The sequence below is a fragment of the Neophocaena asiaeorientalis genome, unplaced genomic scaffold (assembly GCF_003031525.2).
Source record: "Neophocaena asiaeorientalis asiaeorientalis breed wild unplaced genomic scaffold, Neophocaena_asiaeorientalis_V1.1 scaffold399, whole genome shotgun sequence".
NCBI lineage: Eukaryota > Metazoa > Chordata > Mammalia > Artiodactyla > Phocoenidae > Neophocaena > Neophocaena asiaeorientalis.
Window position 1 is genome coordinate 3,609,943 of NW_020173964.1, and position 19,008 is coordinate 3,628,950.

Genomic DNA, 19,008 nt, shown 5'->3' on the forward strand with positions numbered 1-19,008 from the left:
AAAAAAAAAAAAAAAAAAAAAAAAAAGTCAATTTATAAAATATACTTTGCTTTTTACCTACGACCCTAGAAAACGCCTGCAGAGTTAGGTTGAAGCCAAGTAGGGCCAGGAGGTTGGTAGATGGAGGAATCTCCACTTGAGGACTTTTTCAATTACGTGCTGAGAAGTGCCAGTATATGGCTTTCGATGCAATCCTGTTCAGAGGCAGGGGTAAGGACAAGACTTCTAATCTCTTCCAACCCTAGGACCCCAGAATTCCTTTAACCAGTGAGATATCGCTTTGGGGAGCCCAGGTACCCTAGATGACGCTCACCTTCCCGTTCGTGGGAGGCTCCTGGATGTAAATGTTGCTCATGCTGGTCAGCGCTCAGGACTCTGCTCCTAAGTGGGGATGAGAGCGAACGGTCGATAACTAAAGCTGTCCACCTATCGGTACACACTTCCTTAAATCGGGAGGTCGTGGAAAGCTGCAACCTGTCAAAATCCCGCAAAGCAGCGACACCAAACGCTCTCTTTTCCTAAAGCTAGCGCCTCACGGATGCTGCCATGTTGCTCCCGGATCCGAGCACCGCTAATCCTGAGAAGGGGGAATTCCAGTAGCATGCAGGGAATCGAGAAAAAGATTATTAAGCCCCTATAGATTAATTTAATTTGCATTACAATTTTTAAGACAACAATTCGTAAGTCTTTGTGTTGTTTACTTCACTCAACGCGTGTGCAAATCCATTAAACCCCTGGAAGCTGGCAGTAATGGTTCGGACCGAGTGAGCCTACAATACAATTCCCCCAGAAACTAGAGCACCAGCTACTTGGTTCCGCTATCGCCGGAGACTTTTAGGGCCTTCCCAGACTGTCACCTGGGTGCCGCGGCGCCGGTGGGAGGAAAAAGCCGTCCTAGCTGTGTGTTGTCCTCGCGGCCAGCGGGAAGCGAGCGCCCTCTCGAAAGCCCAGGGGTCCCGAGACCCCTCTTACCAGCGCCATGGCAGTTCCAGGTAAAGACCCAGGGTCTGGGCGAGGGAGGGAGCGGGTAGGGTAGGGTGGAGTGCGCTGGGGTAACGAGTAGAGCTCAAAGGCGAAGGCGTTAAAATTAGCAGGTTCGCTTGGTTTACGGGAAAAAGTTTACAGTCCAAAAATAAACTCTGAAGGAAAGACAGAAGGAAAGAAACTATCTCCCCCACTCCAGTCAGTCTCGCAGGGCACCGGATGGACCACAGGGCAAGTATATATAGTGTGGAGGAGGGGGAGGGGTGTTGCAGACAGACTAGAAACTGTAGGCCTAGGAGGCAGTTGGCCGAGGAAAACTGACCTTTAGTACGGTTTGATAATAAAATTTGAGGTGGCAACACCTGCGAACCCAAGTAGCCAGAGGCATTGTTTGTACTGGAAGGGCCAAAATGGGCGTCTGGGGTTCTACTTCTCTCTCTTCCTTGTTGTATGTAGTTGCTGTGTGGCCTTGGACAGGTCGCTTTGCCCTTCTGGGCCTCAGTTTCTGAATCTGTAAAAGGAGATTTTTTGATTTATGCGTAGGGTTCCTTCCAGTACTGGTTGCAGGAGATATTTTGAGAAATACACACCACTCCCCCACTCACACAACTTGGAGATTCACAATGCCTATAGTATAAAAAAGATGCTGAGAATTGCTGTGGTTCAGAAGCAACTTTGTTTCCCAGTATTATTTGACCATGTTTGTTCTGTGGCAGCCTTTTCTGAACTGTATTTTATGGATAGCTGTTATGGGAAGGTAGTGCTGTTCTACCAACTGCAGTTTTAGGAGGAGCACGGCAGGTGGGGGGGGCGGGCATTGTAGGAGAGGAAAGACACACTTATTCATACACATAACTTTTTATTAAAGGTATACTGCATGCTAGGCTCTGTGCTAGGCACTGGGAATACACTTGCCTTTCACACAGAACTTACAATTTAGCAATGAAAAGAAAGTACCGGAAAGTCTGACAAGTGTAAGGCAAGGAAAATACAAACACTTGAGGAGCACATAGTAAGGGCACCTAACAGGAGACTGGAGGGGCCAGAAGGACTTTCCAGAGGATGTGGCATTTAGGATGAGACCTGAAGAATTGTGGAGGGGGAGTTGTAGCCAGAGGGACTGGATATGTAAAGGAAGAAGAAATGTGTGAGAAGACGAAATGAAAGATGTGCACTATGGATGGAACTAAGAATACAAATGGAAGAGAAGTGAGAAATTAACTAGAGTGATAACAGTAGCTAATATTTACTAAGCATTTACTATGTGTCAGATGTGTCAGACACTGTCAAGCATTGTATTTTATCTCATTTAACATTTGCACCCACACTGTGAGTTCAGTGTTACTATTTCCATTCTACAGGTGAGGATACTGAGGGACAGAGAAATCAAGAAATTTGACTGCAATAGCTAGGAAGTGACGGGTCACTCTGGCTCCTCTAGACCCCATGTGCTTATCCATTTTGCTGTGTTTTAGTATAACTTACAGGGCAATTTCCAGTTCTTACAGGATTTTTTAAGCCATGACAAGGAGTTTGGATGTTTTCCTAAGGACCATAGTAAGATATTTAAGGATTTTTAAACATATTCACATTATGGAGAGAGCATTCTGGCTGCCCAGTAGATTGAATGAGAGCTAGTTTGGAGACAGAGTCGCCAGTTAGTAGTAACTCTGGTAAGCTGTGATGATGCCTCAGGGATGGTCTCATTAGAAAAGGAGAGAAGCAGATAGATTGGAGATATATTTCTGGTGGTAGAATCACTGGGAATCAGCGATGTATTCACTGTAGGTGAGTAAGATTGGAAATGAGGTATACCTGGGTTTCACTGTTAGTGGGGCTGGGTGGGGCTATTTACTAATATAGGCAACACCTGAGAAGGAACAGTATTTAGGGGGGATGATGATGGCTTCAGTTGGGGCTTGTGTTGAGATGTACTCAAGGAATGGAAATATCTAAGAGTAAGAGATAGGAATGGAAATATCTAATAGACACTAAGAGAGAAAATTTGTAGCTTAGGAAGGAAGCCAGAATCAAAGAACAGTTTGGTATCATCCATACATGTAATAGGCCATGGGAATGGAAGCCTTTGCTCAGGTGGAGTGCATAGAGTGTGAAGGGAAGGTCTGTGGCTGGAGCCCTGAGAGTATCAACATGTAAGGGACCAGCAGAGGAAGTCCAGTCTGCACAGTAGATTGCCTAGGCATCCTGATAGGCCAAGTCAGCCCTGATGACTTTGGCCACACACAAATGCATCCAGAGTTAACTTGCTGTCACTGTTAGTATCATTATTTGAGCAAGCATTTTGAGCATCTACAGGGTATAGTATGTCACAATCTGTGTCCTCATAAAACTTAAGTCTAGTAATGAAAATGTAATGTGCTGCTTAAGAAAGAAGACAAAAGTGATTTTTTTTTAGGCCTTATTGAAATTCCCTTAAACTTAGACTAGTGTTACAGATATGTTAACCTTCTTTCAATTCAAAATAATGCTTCTAAGGGTAATAATCTTAAATTGTGCCATTAAGGTAGATGGTAAGACATAGATAAACTATTTAAACCCAGAAAAAATTGAAATAATAGGCATGAAAGCACTGTAAAAGTACAATGCAGGTGCCATTAGAAAATACGGAAAATGTTAAGGTAATTTCTTGGATGATTGATCCAGGCAGTATATTACAGGAAAATAGGGCTCCATCAGAAATCTTTGGAGATAATCATCAAGAAGGACAAGAATGCTCTTTTATGTTTAGGTATAATGCTCATATGGATCCAGCATGGCATTTTTTTGGGTAGTCCTGCTAGTGATTATTACAAGGTATGACTATAAAGTACTGAGGTTGCTTTCCACAAACGATAATCAGCCTCATCTATTTTACGGTCACCTACTTTAGCTGTTTTTCCATAGCAGTGTGTGTAACTATTGTGTCAGTAACACAGTGAAATGTGTACTCTGTTACTTAGAGAAATCATAGGCTTATAGTTGTTATTAAAGAAATGACATTTAAAGACACTGAAACTCAGTGAAGTTTACTTTCTTTTAAAACTGCTTTTACCATTCACAGTTGTTGAAATTAGTTCTGACATTCATGTTAATAATTAACCATTCCCAATGAAGAGTTACCTGGCACAAGTGGCAATGTATGTTATTGATGTGGTTGGCAGGAAAACTTTCTCTTTCTCTCTCTCTGTCTCTCCCTCTCTTTTCCTCCCTCCCTCCCTCCCTCCCTCCCTCCTTCAGTGAAATCTATATACCCAAGATAGTGAATTTCCTATAGCCAAATTAACATTACATTCGGCTATCAAAGTGTGTCAAATTCTTAACAGGTTACTATTGCAACTTAGTAATAGAAGGATTCTAAATTATGCTACATCCAAATTCTTTTCACTCCTAAACTATACTCTACACAATTTCTTTTTTCTCTAGTCTATGTGGCACGTTTCTCCTGAAATACTTTTCCTAAGTCATGTACCTGATCCTGTCATTCCTGGGAGACAGGAACTTAATTCTTGACCCATATCTGTGAATTTTGTATTTCTTTTCAAGCACCTTAACCTTTCAGAGGCTCAGTTTCCTTGTCTCTTTGATGAAGGAGTTGATGACTAAGCTTTCTTTCGCTTCTAAACTGTTATAATGCCAAAGCTCCCCATCTCTGCAAGAATGAAGTACACACTTCCTAAGCACAGCTGAATCACTCTTGCTGCCCTTTCCTCCCACCACTGCTCTCATGCATTCTGCAGTCTTCTGACCTGGCCAACTATTCTCAGAACCTCTGTGCTTTTCTACCTACATGCTTTTGTTATCACTGTCCCTGCTCTATTGTCCATGTCTACCTGTGGGAAGCTTTCCTGATCTCTCAATGGAAAGTTATGCCAGCCAGTTCTTCCTGCTTACTAATGGAGCTATATGTCTTTAAACTGGCACAGTCTAGCATGCCTTACAGCTGTGGATGCTTTAGCCTAGATAACCTAGTATATTGTAAGTTTCCTCTAGTATAGGAACTTTATTCATGTTTATGGTTTCTCTCACATCTATTTCAGAGTTATGCCTGTTATAAGTAAATAATATTTAGAGGGATGATCACTAGAATTGCTGCTGAGCAGAATCTGTTACTAAAGTAAACAGACTAAACTAGACAGCAGTTTTGATTCTGTTTCATTAGGTAGTGAATTAAACTTCTCCATGTCTCTTCTTATCTTAAACTGGTAATATCTATAGCCTTTTTCTTCACAGGTTATTTGTATTTTGTGAGGCAAGCAAGTGAAAGCATTTAATACATTTACTTAAATGTTAGCTCTTTCATGCCAGTAGTGTAAAATAAGAAATTCTTTGATTTACTTTTATCTCTTCTTTTGAGGGTCAAATGATTATGAAGGCATTTTTAACTGAAGGTGGGGACATCTGCTCTTTTAAAATGTTTACATCAGGGGGGCTTCCGCGGTGGCACAGTGGTTGAGAGTCCGCCTGCCGATGCGGGGGACACAGGTTCGTGCCCCGGTCCAGGAGGATCCCATATGCCGCGGAGTGGCTGGGCCCGTGGGCCATGGCCGCTGAGCCTGCGCGTCCAGAGCCTGTGCTCCGCAACGGGAGAGGCCACAGCAGCGAGGGGCCCGCGTACACCAAAAAAAAAAAAAAAAATGGTTAAAATGTTTACATCAGGGAACTCATTTAACCTATTTTTTTAGTATGCAGAGAATTTTTTATTTCTGCTGTTCTTTCTGTTTTGCCTTCAGTATAATCTTTGGGGATCCCAAAGAAAGGATTATATCTATAAATTCTTAATATAAAGCAGTGGAAAAGTTTAAATACATGGCATTTTACTCTGCATTCAACTTTAGCAGAGTACATATGCTATATACATATTATATAGCACCTCTGTGGTATAAAATCTGGCCACGATTTGAATTTTAAAAGCAGAAGAAATTGAAGTTATCTTTAAGGGTCACCAAATTATAACTAAAATTATTATTGAGTAACCAAATGTAAAATTTAAAGTCTTACAAAACAGAAAAGGAATCTAATTTGAATCTAATCAAGTTAAAAATGAAAAGAATGGACAGAGGTGATTACAATTGCTAATTACTTACTACAACGAAAACTTAGTTACTTAAGCTCTTTATTTTTAAATTTAAATGATTACAGAAAATATTTTAATTATAAAGAAAGCTTTTACAGGCTTTCCTAAAATCTAAAATATACAGCATGAGAGAAATATAATATTAAGTTCCAAGCATCACTGTTAAAGTTCCCAGTGACAAAATTGTTGACTTTGGAAACAGGTGATGTGAAATTTCAAGAGAATAAATTGAGGTCAGTATGATAGCTTGCCATACCTTTCGGGGCCAGTGAACAGCCTGAGGCTACTGTCAGGAACACTCCATCCCTTTGTCTCACGTTTTCTCATTCCTTTTATTTTGTCTCTGCTTTTTCATCTTTTTTAACGTTTCTCTTTTCACTTCCTTCTTTGTCCTACTATTACTTTTTTTTCATTTTATGCTACCTACTAAAGTATAATTCATATATGTGAAAATAAAATGCACAATCACAAATGTACAGCTTGAAGAATCGTATATATAATAAAGATTTTGAATATTTCCATCATCCCAGAAAGTTCCCTGTGCTTCCGTCATTTCCCCCTTCCCAGCAGTCATTATTTTCATTTCTTTTGCCCTTTTATTCCTTTTCTTTTAGTGCCTGTCATGCCTCAGGTGGACCAGTGACACTGCAGGCACTAGTTTCATAGCTGGCAATTGGGAGCAATAGAAGTTACTGATTCCCAGCTGTTGAAGTATTTTCTTAAATTTATAACCTCAAAGCAACAAAGACTTGTTGAGGACCCCCTAGCAACTCTACACCAGGCTAGGCACCAAGTTGTATACAAAATGTAGCATGGTCCCAAATCTAGAGAAACTGACACTCTCTAGTCCTTTAAGTTACTGGGAGAGGAAGGACCCCTGCCACTCAAGTTCAACAGAATTCTAGATCAGAGTAAGACTTTGTTAACATATAACAAATACAATAAATAAAGACCTCTACAATTTGTTCAACTATCAGTTAATAAAATTTTGTTGAAAATCTGCAATGTAGCTTCTCTGAAGAATTTACAAGTGCAATCATTGCCTTTTGTCAAAGAATGCTTGCATGACAACACCGTTTCTTAGTGTTGGGGCTAAGGGAAGTTTCTGGGTTTGGTTTTTGAGAAGGCAATTCATTCATGTTTCACATTTTAGAGATACAGAAGGTCTATTAGTGACGTGTCTCTCACCCTTTCTTCAGGTAACCAATGTATATATCCTTGCAGAGATTTTTTTCTTTACATATCTCTATCTATTAATATAATCTATATATAATCTATCGTATATGTAAGTGTGTAGGGATATATATATTATATATAACACATATTATATGTAACGTGTAGGGATATATATATATAATTTCCTATCTTTTATAGAAATGGCAACGTTCCGTAAACACTGTTCTACAGTTTGCTTTTTTCTCTTTATATCTTAGAGATCATTGAATATCATTAAATAAAGAACATCCTTATTCTTCTATACCAAAATTGGTGACTAAATTATTTCTGCTTTTTTTTACTATTACCAACAATGGTGCAGTGAATAACTTTGCACATAAGCCTGTATGCATTGGTGCAAGTAAATTGAGTGGATTAATTCCTGGACGTGGAAGTGCTGTATCAAAGGAATATGTACACTGGTAGTTCTGATAGATTTTGTCAGCTTACTTTCCATGGAGATGGTACTCATTTTTACTCCTACGAGCGATACATGTGCATATGTCCCCCCACACCCTCTTCAACCTTTTCAATTTTTGCTGTTCTGATAAGTGAAAATGGAATCCCAGTTTAGATTTTAATGTACATTTCATTTATTATGAATAAGGCTGAGCATCTTTCTGTATGTTTCAGAGTTGTTTCTATTTCCTTTTCTGTGAACTTTCTGTTCAGTTCCTTTGCGCATTTTTTTCCTATTGGTCATTGATCGCTTTCTTAATGCTTTGGTGGGTTTTATAGGGTAGGGATAATTGCCCTTTGTTGGTGCTACGAGTTGCAAATGTTTTTTCCCAAGTTTTCATGTGTCTTTTGAGTTTGCTTTTGGTGGGCTTTGCCATTCAGATTTTGTTATGTAGCCAATTTTTTTAAATGAGTATATGTGTTCTTTATTAGGATTCTCACAAAAATGAGACACATTAGCACTGTCCTTCTGATGTGATAGAGAATACGTACATCTGACCCACATCATGGCAGGAAATAGGCAGGGGTAAGGGCTCTCAAAGCTGGTACCAAGTGTCCGCTGAAGAAATCTCCATTCACCAAAGCAAGGGTGTTTCCTTGAATTCCATCATCTCTGCTGTAGCTTCCGGTTCTCTATGACTGGCCCAGAATCCTCATTCCAGAACCTCTTGCCACACCTTCAAGACCTAGGTCACCTGTCCCATGTCTCACTCACCGAGGCGCCTCTGGAATTTTGCAGCATATCTCTTTGGTATGTTGCTGCCCTGCCACCCTCAGAGGTGTAGGTGGGGGTTAGGGGGAAATATATTACCGATATGCAGCCAAATTTGTAAGTTTTTATTTGATGGCTTTTGAATTATAGGTCGTGATTATTTAATGGCTTTCGGATTGTAGGAACATTTCGAGGGAGGCAGGGTCTATTAGTCTAGCAAACTTTGAAGAGGAGTGGAACAAAGAACAGCATGGGAACCTAAGATGGGGAAATGGATAACTTGTCAGAGTCAGGGCCTCCCTTATAGTCTTGCTATTCAGTTTGACATAGATCTCAAGTACCATTGTATCAGCAGAGTTCTTGTTCTAGACAACAGAAACTGACTAGTTAACTTAAGCAGAAAAGGAAAGATACCAGGAAGCTCACAGACTCTAAGAAAAGGGTGGATAATAGAGGCTCAGAAAATAAACAAGAGCAAGGGAACCCGTAGCCAACATCCTGCACAGGCCTAGACCTGGTTAGGGCTGCTGCTGCCAGTGGCATTACTACCACTAGAAACTGGATCCTGACAGCAGAATGAACTAACTGTCTCCATTTCATTGTCACTTGTCTCAGATTTACTGTGTCTGTTGCATCGGATTCAAAGTTCCAGGTAAAAGTATTTAGTTGGCCAGACAGTTGTGAAAATGATAGACAAATGAAGCTTGAAATCTTAATTTAGCCAAAGGCTGGTGAGGAAATAGCTGGTATGAAATTATTTAGAGTTCTTGTTATACTTCCCTTTCATGTAAAAAATTACAACCTTATTAAAGAAGATGAACTGCTCTGAAAAAGTTTCATATTTTGTTCATGCTAAAAATAGGAGATACTTAAATGATAAGTTTTATCCATGGCTTTAGTCAAAGACGAGTTAATTTCTGATACATGCTGAGATGAGATCATTTCGAATCTGTCCACTGCAACATTTTGAGTTTGTTGTAGGAGAGGTAATGGTGCATTTAGCACAGTTTTGTTCAGTATTATTCAGTGTCTGTGGTTTCTGTGGGAACGGACTTAACATTGACCCGGATTCTCTGAGCATCTTTTTCAACGTGCAGTTATTTCATAATGAAAGAGCCTGATTGTATTATTAATCCAGTTTTATACCACAGTTCTGCTACAATGCGGCTTATGTGTTTCTACAGTCTGCAATAAACCCCACAAGGTTTATGGAAAAAAAAAATGAGGTTGGGGCACAGCACTTAAAAACTTCATCAGTTGGGCTTCCCTGGTGGCGCAGTGGTTGAGAGTCCACCTGCCGATGCAGGGGACACGGGTTCGTGCCCCGGTCCGGGAGGATCCCACATGCCGCGGAGTGGCTGGGCCCGTGAGCCATGGCCGCTGAGCCTGCGCTTCCGGAGCCTGTGCTCCGCAACGGGAGAGGCCACAACAGTGAGAGGCCCGCGTACCGTGATACATAAAAACTCATAGGAACCTATCTGCATATGTTAATTGGTTAAAAGATACATAAATACTGCAATAAACAGGACACTGTACCTTTTAAAAGACCTGAAGTTGGGCTTCCCTGGTGGCGCAGTGGTTGAGAGTCCGCCTGCCAATGCAGGGGACACGGGTTCGTGCCCTGGGCCGGGAAGATCCCACATGCCGCGGAGCGACTGGGCCCGTGAGCCATGGCCGTTGAGCCTGCGCATCCGCAACGGGAGAGGGGACAGCAGTGAGAGGCCCGCGTACTGCAAAAAAAAAAGACCTGAAGTTTGCTGTGGAAGAGGAGTTCAGAAGAATTGTAGCTTATGAGTTGTTCTGAAGTAGTGGTAGGAAGGTAATAATACAAAATCAGATGGGAAGTTATAACACCAGATGTGGGTGGGTGCTGCTCACAGCACACGTGGTGAACTGAAGTTGCTAGAAATGTTTGAGATGTGTCCATGTATGTTTTGAGGCTCAGAGCAACTGGATGCAAGTTTCTGTATTCACCTAGTGTATTTCATGGACACTTTGCCCTCAAATTGTTCCCTCTTATATCAGATGCATTGGAACAAATTTATGTTTTTTTAAAAAGCATCGTAGCAGAACGGACTGTATTTTTACTAGAACAACTCAACAATGAATATTTTAGGGGGAAATGACTAATATTTGACTTTATACCATTAAAGAAATGGTTTAAAAATGATCTTTCTCTTAAAATTAAATGTATTACATTTGCACTATATGTACTTTATTATTAAGCTGAGATATCTCCATTTGAAGGACTTAGGAGTTAGATGCCCTTAATTAAGAAATAGAGTAATACTGTACTGGCCCTCTGATTGGTTAATGGAAGCCCTTATTGGAGGTTAAATTTGGTTTCAACTACATATACATACAATGGAATATTATTCTGTCATTAAAAGGAATGCCATTCTGGTGTGTGCTACAGTATGGATGAACCTTGAAAACTTTATGCTAGGTAAAATAAGCCAGACACAAAAGGATAAATATTGTATGATTCCACTTATATGAGATACCTAGAACAGGCAAATGCATAGACACAGAAAACAGAATAGAGATTACCAGGAGCTAGAGGGAAAGGGGAATGGACAGTTATTGTTTAATGAGCACAGTGACTGTTTGGGATGATAGTGATAAAGTTTTGGAAATAATAGATAGTGGTGATGGTTGTATAACATTGTGAATGGACTTAATAGCATTGAATTATGCACTTTGAAATGGTTAAGATGGTAAATTTTTATGTTATATGTATGTTATCACAATAAAAAATCAGTTTTATTTCCTCTGTTATTTGTATCTTCAACGTTACCTGTATGTACCACTATTTATACAGAGATACTGTAAATACTTCTAAACATTGATCACACTGAATATGTGACTAGTTTTTTTCTCTTGTCAAAATTTGAGTGCTGAATTGAGATGTTTCTTACAATACCTAGCAATTAAAGTATGTTTCTGGAATTTCACCAATTCCTTTAAGAAACAGAATTCTTTTTCTTTTAAGAGTAAGCAGAAAAATATTTGTTAACCTGCATGTTTACGTATATATCTAGTCAGTTAATTATTTTACATTTGAGAGACAGGCCAGAGTACCCCGGAATTTTTTCTGCAGTGTTATAGAATTCCTAGAATGTTGAAGCTCTTGACTATAGTACAGCATTTCTGTTGAATTAGAGAAAAATATCTTCTTTAAGTATTTGTCATGGAAATAATTTGAGTAAATTAGCTTTTCCACTGATTTCTAATAATTATAATAATTGAGTAGTATTCTAAGCTAGGTCAGAGATGATTTTTTTTTTTAAGAAATAAATTCTATAACAAGTGGTTTTCTCAGCTTTTCCATGTGATGAAATGTTTGTTCTTATTACTTATCTATATGTCTCCTAAAATGTTATCCAACTGTATTTCAGGTTGCAACAAGGACAGTGTCCGAGCAGGCTGTAAAAAATGTGGCTATCGTAAGTACATTAAAAAATTGCATTTTGTGCAGTGAATCATTGCCCCTTTGGGCGATATGATTTAGCATCCTGATTTCAGGGCCCTGAGCATAGTCCTTTAGCCCTGTTATTTAGCTCAGGTTTGCAGATAATTCAGAAATTCCTCTGCCAGCACCAAATACTCACTTTTCTTCCCTGCTCTGCACCCAGTGACAGGTGACTATATATCTGGTGACTAGCAAAAATGTCATGAAGTACAAATGGAGTAGTAGACTTAGGAGTCTGGCGAAAGTATATTCCCCAAAAAAGTACATAGATACTTATTCTTTTATTCCTTATCCTTATAGATACTAGGCAAAGAGGTGAAAGCAATGAAAACTATTTATGAAAGGTTTTCCTGTTTATTGAATTAACTCTTTATAAGGGTGAAATTGGTCCCAGAATTTCTGCTCACTGGTGAAACCTTGATTTAAACAATCAACCTCCATTATGATTAGTGAAATGGAGTGGAAAAGTAAACTTCAGCATGAGCAATTATGTTGTCTAAATTTGTACTTATGTAGTATAAACAAGTCATTTCCCTAGGTAAATGTAACAATTCCTAAAGACTTCATAACAGCTCTAACAGTAGCATTACACTGTTTTCTTAGTTGTTTGGAGATCATGCAAATGAGCCTGGATTGTTGTTAATACTCCCATTCATAGCAGAGTTATTTTGTAACGAAATAAAGATGTTCTTGTATGGAAAAACAAATTTATTTTTTCAAATCATGTAATAAGAGAGCACTCGGGGCATGAATCTCCAGTAGAAGGGCTAAGAATAAAAGCATGCTAGGAGAACCAAGTCACATGCCTTCAAGCAAAGGCTGAAACCTGGCTCAGTTGAAGCATGCTCAACTAGCAAAAGTGGACGTATAAGTCTACATACCCTTCATATAAATAAAAACTCCTGAAGAATGTGCTTGCATGCAAGAAATGAGTGCAATGATGTCTTTTCTGTTTTTTAAATTTGCTTATATTTATTTATGCTTTGTTTATGTTCTTTCAATCCTTGCTAACTTCATTTCTTTATTCAAGACTTAAGATTAGGAGTACATACGTAAGGAGTAAAACCACAAAGAAAAGCAAAGAAGACATACATAAGTGAGGCTAGTGGTTATCTGGAGGCAGTGGGGGACAGCAAGTGGTTTGTGGAGGGGAGGGCACACAGAAGATTAATTAGGGTTCTGGTAACAATCTGTTACCTAACCTGAGAGATGGGTATGCAGCTATTTACTTTATTAATTCTCTTTCAACTGTAAATATTCATTGTATATACTCTTCTCTATGTATGATGCACTTAATAATAAAGATTGTTTGAATTTTTACATTAAAAAATACTTAAGAAAGTACTATATATATCGATGCTGTATTCACTTCACAATCTAGAATGGATTTCCCAGTCTGTCTACTAATATCAGTTCATCTACTTGGACTCCTTTTAACTTAAGACTTGTAGGAAAGCAATTAAAATCATTTTTTTGGAAATAGAATTCTTGTTGATCTAGTTTCCTCATTGCTACTTTATATTAGACAATAATGGAAGCATCTGTAGTAATTATAATTTATTTAGAGAAGCCAAGTAAGCAAATAGTTTTGACTGTCTGTCCAAGTTTAGTGCCTTCTGCTATATTATTCAAATCTTTCTTTTGATTTTGGTGATTAAATTATAAACAATTTCTAATTTGTCTCCTGTGGAGAAATTTAGTAATATTTCCCTTCTGGGTTAAATTTACATCTTACAGCTGCTAGAGATGAAAGTCTTCTCAGTGTACACCTCTTTCTAATAGAAACTACATTTTAAAAATTATCTGTTATTTGGAGGCCAGAATCTTTGTGTTGCTTGTAGAGGTAAGACAAAGGTCAACAAAACTCTTCAAAATGTTTTTAATGCCTAAGAATTTGAATATTTGTCAGTGAGGTACGAAAGAGTATTTTCTCTCTATTATTGTGAAAAGAGTGGTTTAGATTGTACACTTTTTAAAACTTTAATACTTGATTGAAAAATATTGTCAGTATGTTTCAATAATGGTTATATTGTTTTTTAAAAGTTTCAAATTAAACATGAATGTGTTGCTAAGTTAACATGGATCTCACTTTTTCATGGCAGAATTTCCTCAGCAAAGTTAGAAGAATGGTCATTTCTATAATGAGTTTTTATTTGAATTTTTTTGAAGTTGGCAACTTCTGAATATTTAAAAGCTACAAGGACGCTAAGCCTTTGCCCATGCAATAAATGTCTCAGATAATTATAACAGTTCTCAGAAAATATGCTAAAATGAGGTTCAATACAGTAGACTCACTAGTTGAGCATTTGATTACAGCAATAGGAAATAAAAACATTTTATTTAACTTAAAAATGCTAATCTATTGATATAATGTACAGTCATGTCATTTTCTTTGCCATGGGTCTGCTGATTGGTGTTACACACAATCTTTTGAGTGGAAATCATATTTGAAATGTATTTTCTACTTTTTGTAGTTTGTTTCTTCAAAGATGAGCAAGCAGTTAAGATACTTGTAAAGAAATCTGAGTGCAGAATCCTTCTATCATTAGTTCTCAACTAGAGGTGATACAGGTTCCCTGGAAATCTGTGAAGGTTTTTTTGTTTAGTTGCCCATAACAACTGTCATACCGGAGAAGAGCAGTATGACATTTAGTATGTAGGGTCCAGGAACTATAAACCTCCTGCAGTGTCTTGGACAATGAAGAATTGTCTGGCCCAAAATGCCAATGACACCCCCTTTGAGAAAAAAAGATACCTTTTCTCACTGTTTTAGGGTTTTTTCTCCTATCTTTACAGTCTTCTTACCAAGACCTAATTTGAAAACTGCTTTTTTAAAGCAGTTCGTCTAAATCAAGCCTTTCCAGAAGTACTGCTTTGTTTCATGGAAACAACTACTCTTTTTTTTTTTCCACATTCGTATCTTTTTACTTACATGATATTATATAAACAAACTTTGGAACAATGAATAACAGGCTCTTGGTGGAGTAAAATATCAACAGATGGAGTAAAATAGATAGGCATGAGCTGAGGAAAAAATGATCAAGAAGGTACAATGCCAGGAGAAGCAGGACTGGGCAGCATCATATAAGCCAAAGGAGTAAGGGTTTTCAAGGTTGAGGAGAAATGTCAGGTGTAACAGATAAGATTTGTGAGAAATAGATTGAAAAATGTTCACTGGATTTGCCAGGTAGAATGCTTTGCTGACCTTAGCAAGATCAGTTTAAGTAGAGTTGTAGGTCATGAAACAAACTTTGTAGATTCAGGCCTGAATAGTGAGGGATAGGGCCTATGTTATTTCCATTTTTCAAGAAATTTACATGAGGAAAGTAGGGTACTGTCTTAAGGTCCATGTGGGGTGCTATAACAAAATAACACAGGTTGGGTAGCTTATAAACAACAGAAATGTATTGCTCACAGTTCTAGAAGCTGGAAGCCGGAGTTCTGGATACCAGCATGGTTGGGTGAAAGCCCTTTTCCAAGTCATAGATTTTTGTTGTATCCCCAATTGGCGGAAGGGGCTAGGGATCTCTCTGGAGTCTCTTTTAGAAGGCATTAATCCCATTCATGAGGGTACCACCCTCAGAGCCTAATCACCTTCCAAAGGCCCCACCTACTAATACCATCACCTATGGGGGTTAGAATTTCAACATATAAATTTTGGGGGACACAAACATTCATATCATATTGAATAATTCCTAGAAGGGAATATGGGATAAATGGAGGGTTTTATATTTGAAGTATAAAATGTATATATAGACCAAGGGGATATTAGAAGAGATCTTGTAGATATTGGAGACAGGAGAAGATTATGGAAGTTTCTCTTAAGAGGTATGACAAGGATACCTCTTAAGTCTGGAGGAAACTAGGTGAGAAAAATATGGTTGTTTTCAGGTGCAGAGACAAAGCAGAAGGAGATGCTGCCTGTTAATCTTAATTTTCTTTGTAAATTAGGAGGCAGAATCATCTGTTTTGGGAGGAGGCACTGAGTGGGCCAGGGAATGGTCGAAGAAATGATTTAAGTCAGGCATTAGTTTGGAAAAGTCATTGAGGGAAATAGAGGAAGTTGACCAAAGACAAACAAAAAATGAAAAAGTTTGTGTTTGTGCTCGTGTCCGTGAACGTGTGATTGTGTTCAAGCATTGTTTGGCTGCTCAGGGGTAGGCACGACTCAAAGAAAGGATAGCTTTGACCCAGATTAGTTGTTTTACAGTGAGGTACAGTAGAACAGAAATATGAAAGAGTCAGATGAGGCTTATAAAAGAGTGTTCAGATGGTCAGGAATGATAGACTAAGAGAAAAATGAAGGGATTAAGTGACTGAAGGTCTTAACGAGATTCAGAAACAGATCTGTGCATGGGTGTAAGGGAATAAGGAAGCTAGAAGGATAAAAGGTTATAGTCAAAGTACTATAATATTGGAGTTTAAAATTTCAGACATGAAACAGTTCCAGGTGATGACAAGGAGCCTTGTGTGGCCATGGCATCTAGAATGTCAAGGGGCTGAGAAAAGCCATCCAAAGCCATAGGCTGTCTGTCCAGGCTATGGAAGGTCTTAAGGTAAAGAACTAGAGTGTGAGTCAGGCTCCAACAATTTTGGTGGATGAGGCTGTTACACAGCAGCAGAGGGCTAGCTGCAGGGGAGCGTAGGGGACTGCTATGTGGAAGCAGTGTTGAGGAGCCTGGAGGATGCTAATAATACAGAGGTAAGCTGTAAAGAAGCGTCTGCAGGAAAGAGCCAAGTATCCCTTAAAAAAAGCAGTAGAGGGAGCATTCTGTGAACAGGTAGCAGTTTGTTCACCAGGGATTGCAGGTTTCAGAAGCTGTCATAAAAAGATGGGGAGAGAAGGGGATGATGATTAGTTAAGTCAGAGGAACAGAAAGAGCAATGTGTGGATGAGACTTCAGGGAAGTAATATGAATACAGAGGCCTGCACTTTTGGGTGGGAACCAAAATGATAGGGATGTGAAGTTTGGGGAATTAACTAGGTTTAAGAATTCAGAAGTTTATAATGTAGCTTTCATCATCTCAAAACTCAGGACCTTAGGTACAGACAAAGCCTGGTAAAAATTAATACTTGTTAGCCTAGTCTGTACACTCTGTAGGCCAAGGAAGAAGTGCATGGGCACCCTAAGTATAAAACAAGAGTTTTTTTTAATGCGTTGACACATTTTTATCTGCACAGTCTAAATGAAACTGTAGGTTTTATTGTTACTGGACACTTAGAGTTGCCCACATAGCCACTCCTTGAGTGAGAACAAGAGAGAATATGCCTTTGCTTTTATTGGTACAATAACTGGTAAGAACCTGGTACTGTGTATTGAATATCTGCTTGGTGCTAGGGTCTATACTAAGCAGTTCAAAGATAACGATTCATTGCATTTCATTCCTAAAACAACCCTGTGAAGTAGGTTTCATAGTCTCCATTTTTATGAACATTGAAAACCATTGGTCTGGCATGTAGGTACAAACCTTAGCTGGCAATTACTAGCTGTGTGACTTTAGGCAAGTTACTTAACCACTCTGCTTCAGTTTTGTGTTGGTAAAATGAGATAATTATAGTACTCAGTTCCATAGACTTGTTGTAAAGATTAAATTAGTTAATTCAAGTTTTACATCAATGCTTTGCCAAAAATCATTATTATTATTATTGTTACAAATAATTACTGTGACAAATCAGAAAACAGGCTCAAGAGGATTACTCTGTTATTAAATAGGAAAACTGAAAATTGAAATCTGGTTATTAGTAAGACTTCATACTGTGCCGTGGTGCTTTTTTCCCCATTTAAAAAAATTGTGGTAGGAGATTGGTTCAAGATGGCGGAGCAGAAGGACATGCGCTCTCTCCCTCTTGCAAGAGCACCAGAATCACAGCTAACTGCTGAACAATCATCGACAGGAAGACACTGGAACTCACCAAACAAGATAGCCCACATCCAAAGACAAAGGAGAAGCCACAGTGAGATGGTAGGAGGGGTGCAATCACAATAAAATCAAATCCCATAACTGCTGGGGGGGTGACTCACAGACTGGAGTACACTTATACCACAGAAGTCCACGCACTGGACTGAAGGTTCTGAGCCCCACGTCAGGCTTCCCAACCTGGGGGTCTGGCAATGGGAGGAGGAATTCCTAGAGAATCAAACATTGAAGGGTAGTGGGATTTGATTGCAGGACTTCAACAGGTTTGGGGTAAACAGACTCCACTCTTGGAGGGCACATGCAAAGTAGTGTATGCATCAGGACCCAGGGGAAGGAGCAGTGACCCCATAGGAGACTGAACCAGACTTACCTGCTAGTGTTGGAAGGTCTCCTGCAGAAGCAGGGGGTGGCTTTGTCTCATCTTGAGGACAAGGACACTGGCAGCAGAAGTTCTGGGAAGTACTCCTTGGCATTAGCCCTCCAAGAACCTGGCATTAGCCCCACCAAAGAGCCCAGTAGGCTCCAGTGTTGGGTTGCCTCAGGCCAAACGACCAACAGGGAGAGAACCCAGCCCCACCCATCAGCAGACAAGCAGATTACAGTTTTAATGAGCTCTGCCCACCAGAGCAACAGACAGCTCTACCCACCACCAGTCCCTCCCATCAGGAAACTTGTAGATAGCCTCATCCACCAGAGGGCAGACAGCAGAAGCAAGAAGAAGTACAATCCTGCAGCATGTGGAAGAAAAACCACAGTCACAGAAAGACAGACAAGATGAAAAGGCAGAGGGCTATGTAGCAGATGAAGGAACAAGATAAAACCACAGAAAAACAACTAAATGAAGTGGAGATAGGCAACCTTCCAGAAAAAGAATTCAGAATAATGATAGTGAAGATGATCCAGGACCTCGGAAAAAGAATGGAGGCAAAGATCGAGAAGAACCAAGGAATGTTTAACAAAGACCTAGAAAATTAAAGAACAAACACCTACAAGAATTAAAGAACAAACAAACAGAGATGAAGAATACAATAACAGAAATGAAAAATACACCAGAAGGAATCAATAGGAGAGTAAATGAGGCAGAAAAACAGATAAGTGACCTGAAAGACAGAATGGTGGAATTCACTGCTGTGGAACAGAATAAAAAAAAAGAATGAAAAGATAAGAAGACAG

General features: G+C 39.2%; 2 protein-coding genes across 3 annotated transcripts in view; one reads left to right on the plus strand and one right to left on the minus strand.

Moving 5' to 3' along the window:
• CWC27 (CWC27 spliceosome associated cyclophilin) overlaps positions 1-575 on the minus strand; it is a 220,447-nt gene extending 219,872 nt beyond the window's left edge. Inside the window, exon 1 of the mRNA XM_024753101.1 lies at positions 314-575. Coding sequence (XP_024608869.1) covers positions 314-355 — 42 coding nt within the window. The 5' untranslated portion in view covers positions 356-575. The remainder of the gene's footprint in view (positions 1-313) is intronic.
• Positions 576-803: 228 nt separating this feature from the next.
• The window catches only part of SREK1IP1 (SREK1 interacting protein 1), a 53,672-nt gene continuing 35,467 nt past the window's right edge, over positions 804-19,008 (plus strand). Inside the window, exons 1-2 of one of the 2 annotated variants that reach the window (XM_024753090.1) lie at positions 804-992; positions 11,843-11,890. In XM_024753090.1, coding sequence (XP_024608858.1) covers positions 980-992; positions 11,843-11,890 — 61 coding nt within the window. In that variant the 5' untranslated portion in view covers positions 804-979. The remainder of the gene's footprint in view (positions 993-11,842; positions 11,891-19,008) is intronic. The other variant, XM_024753091.1, reaches the window with a different exon arrangement.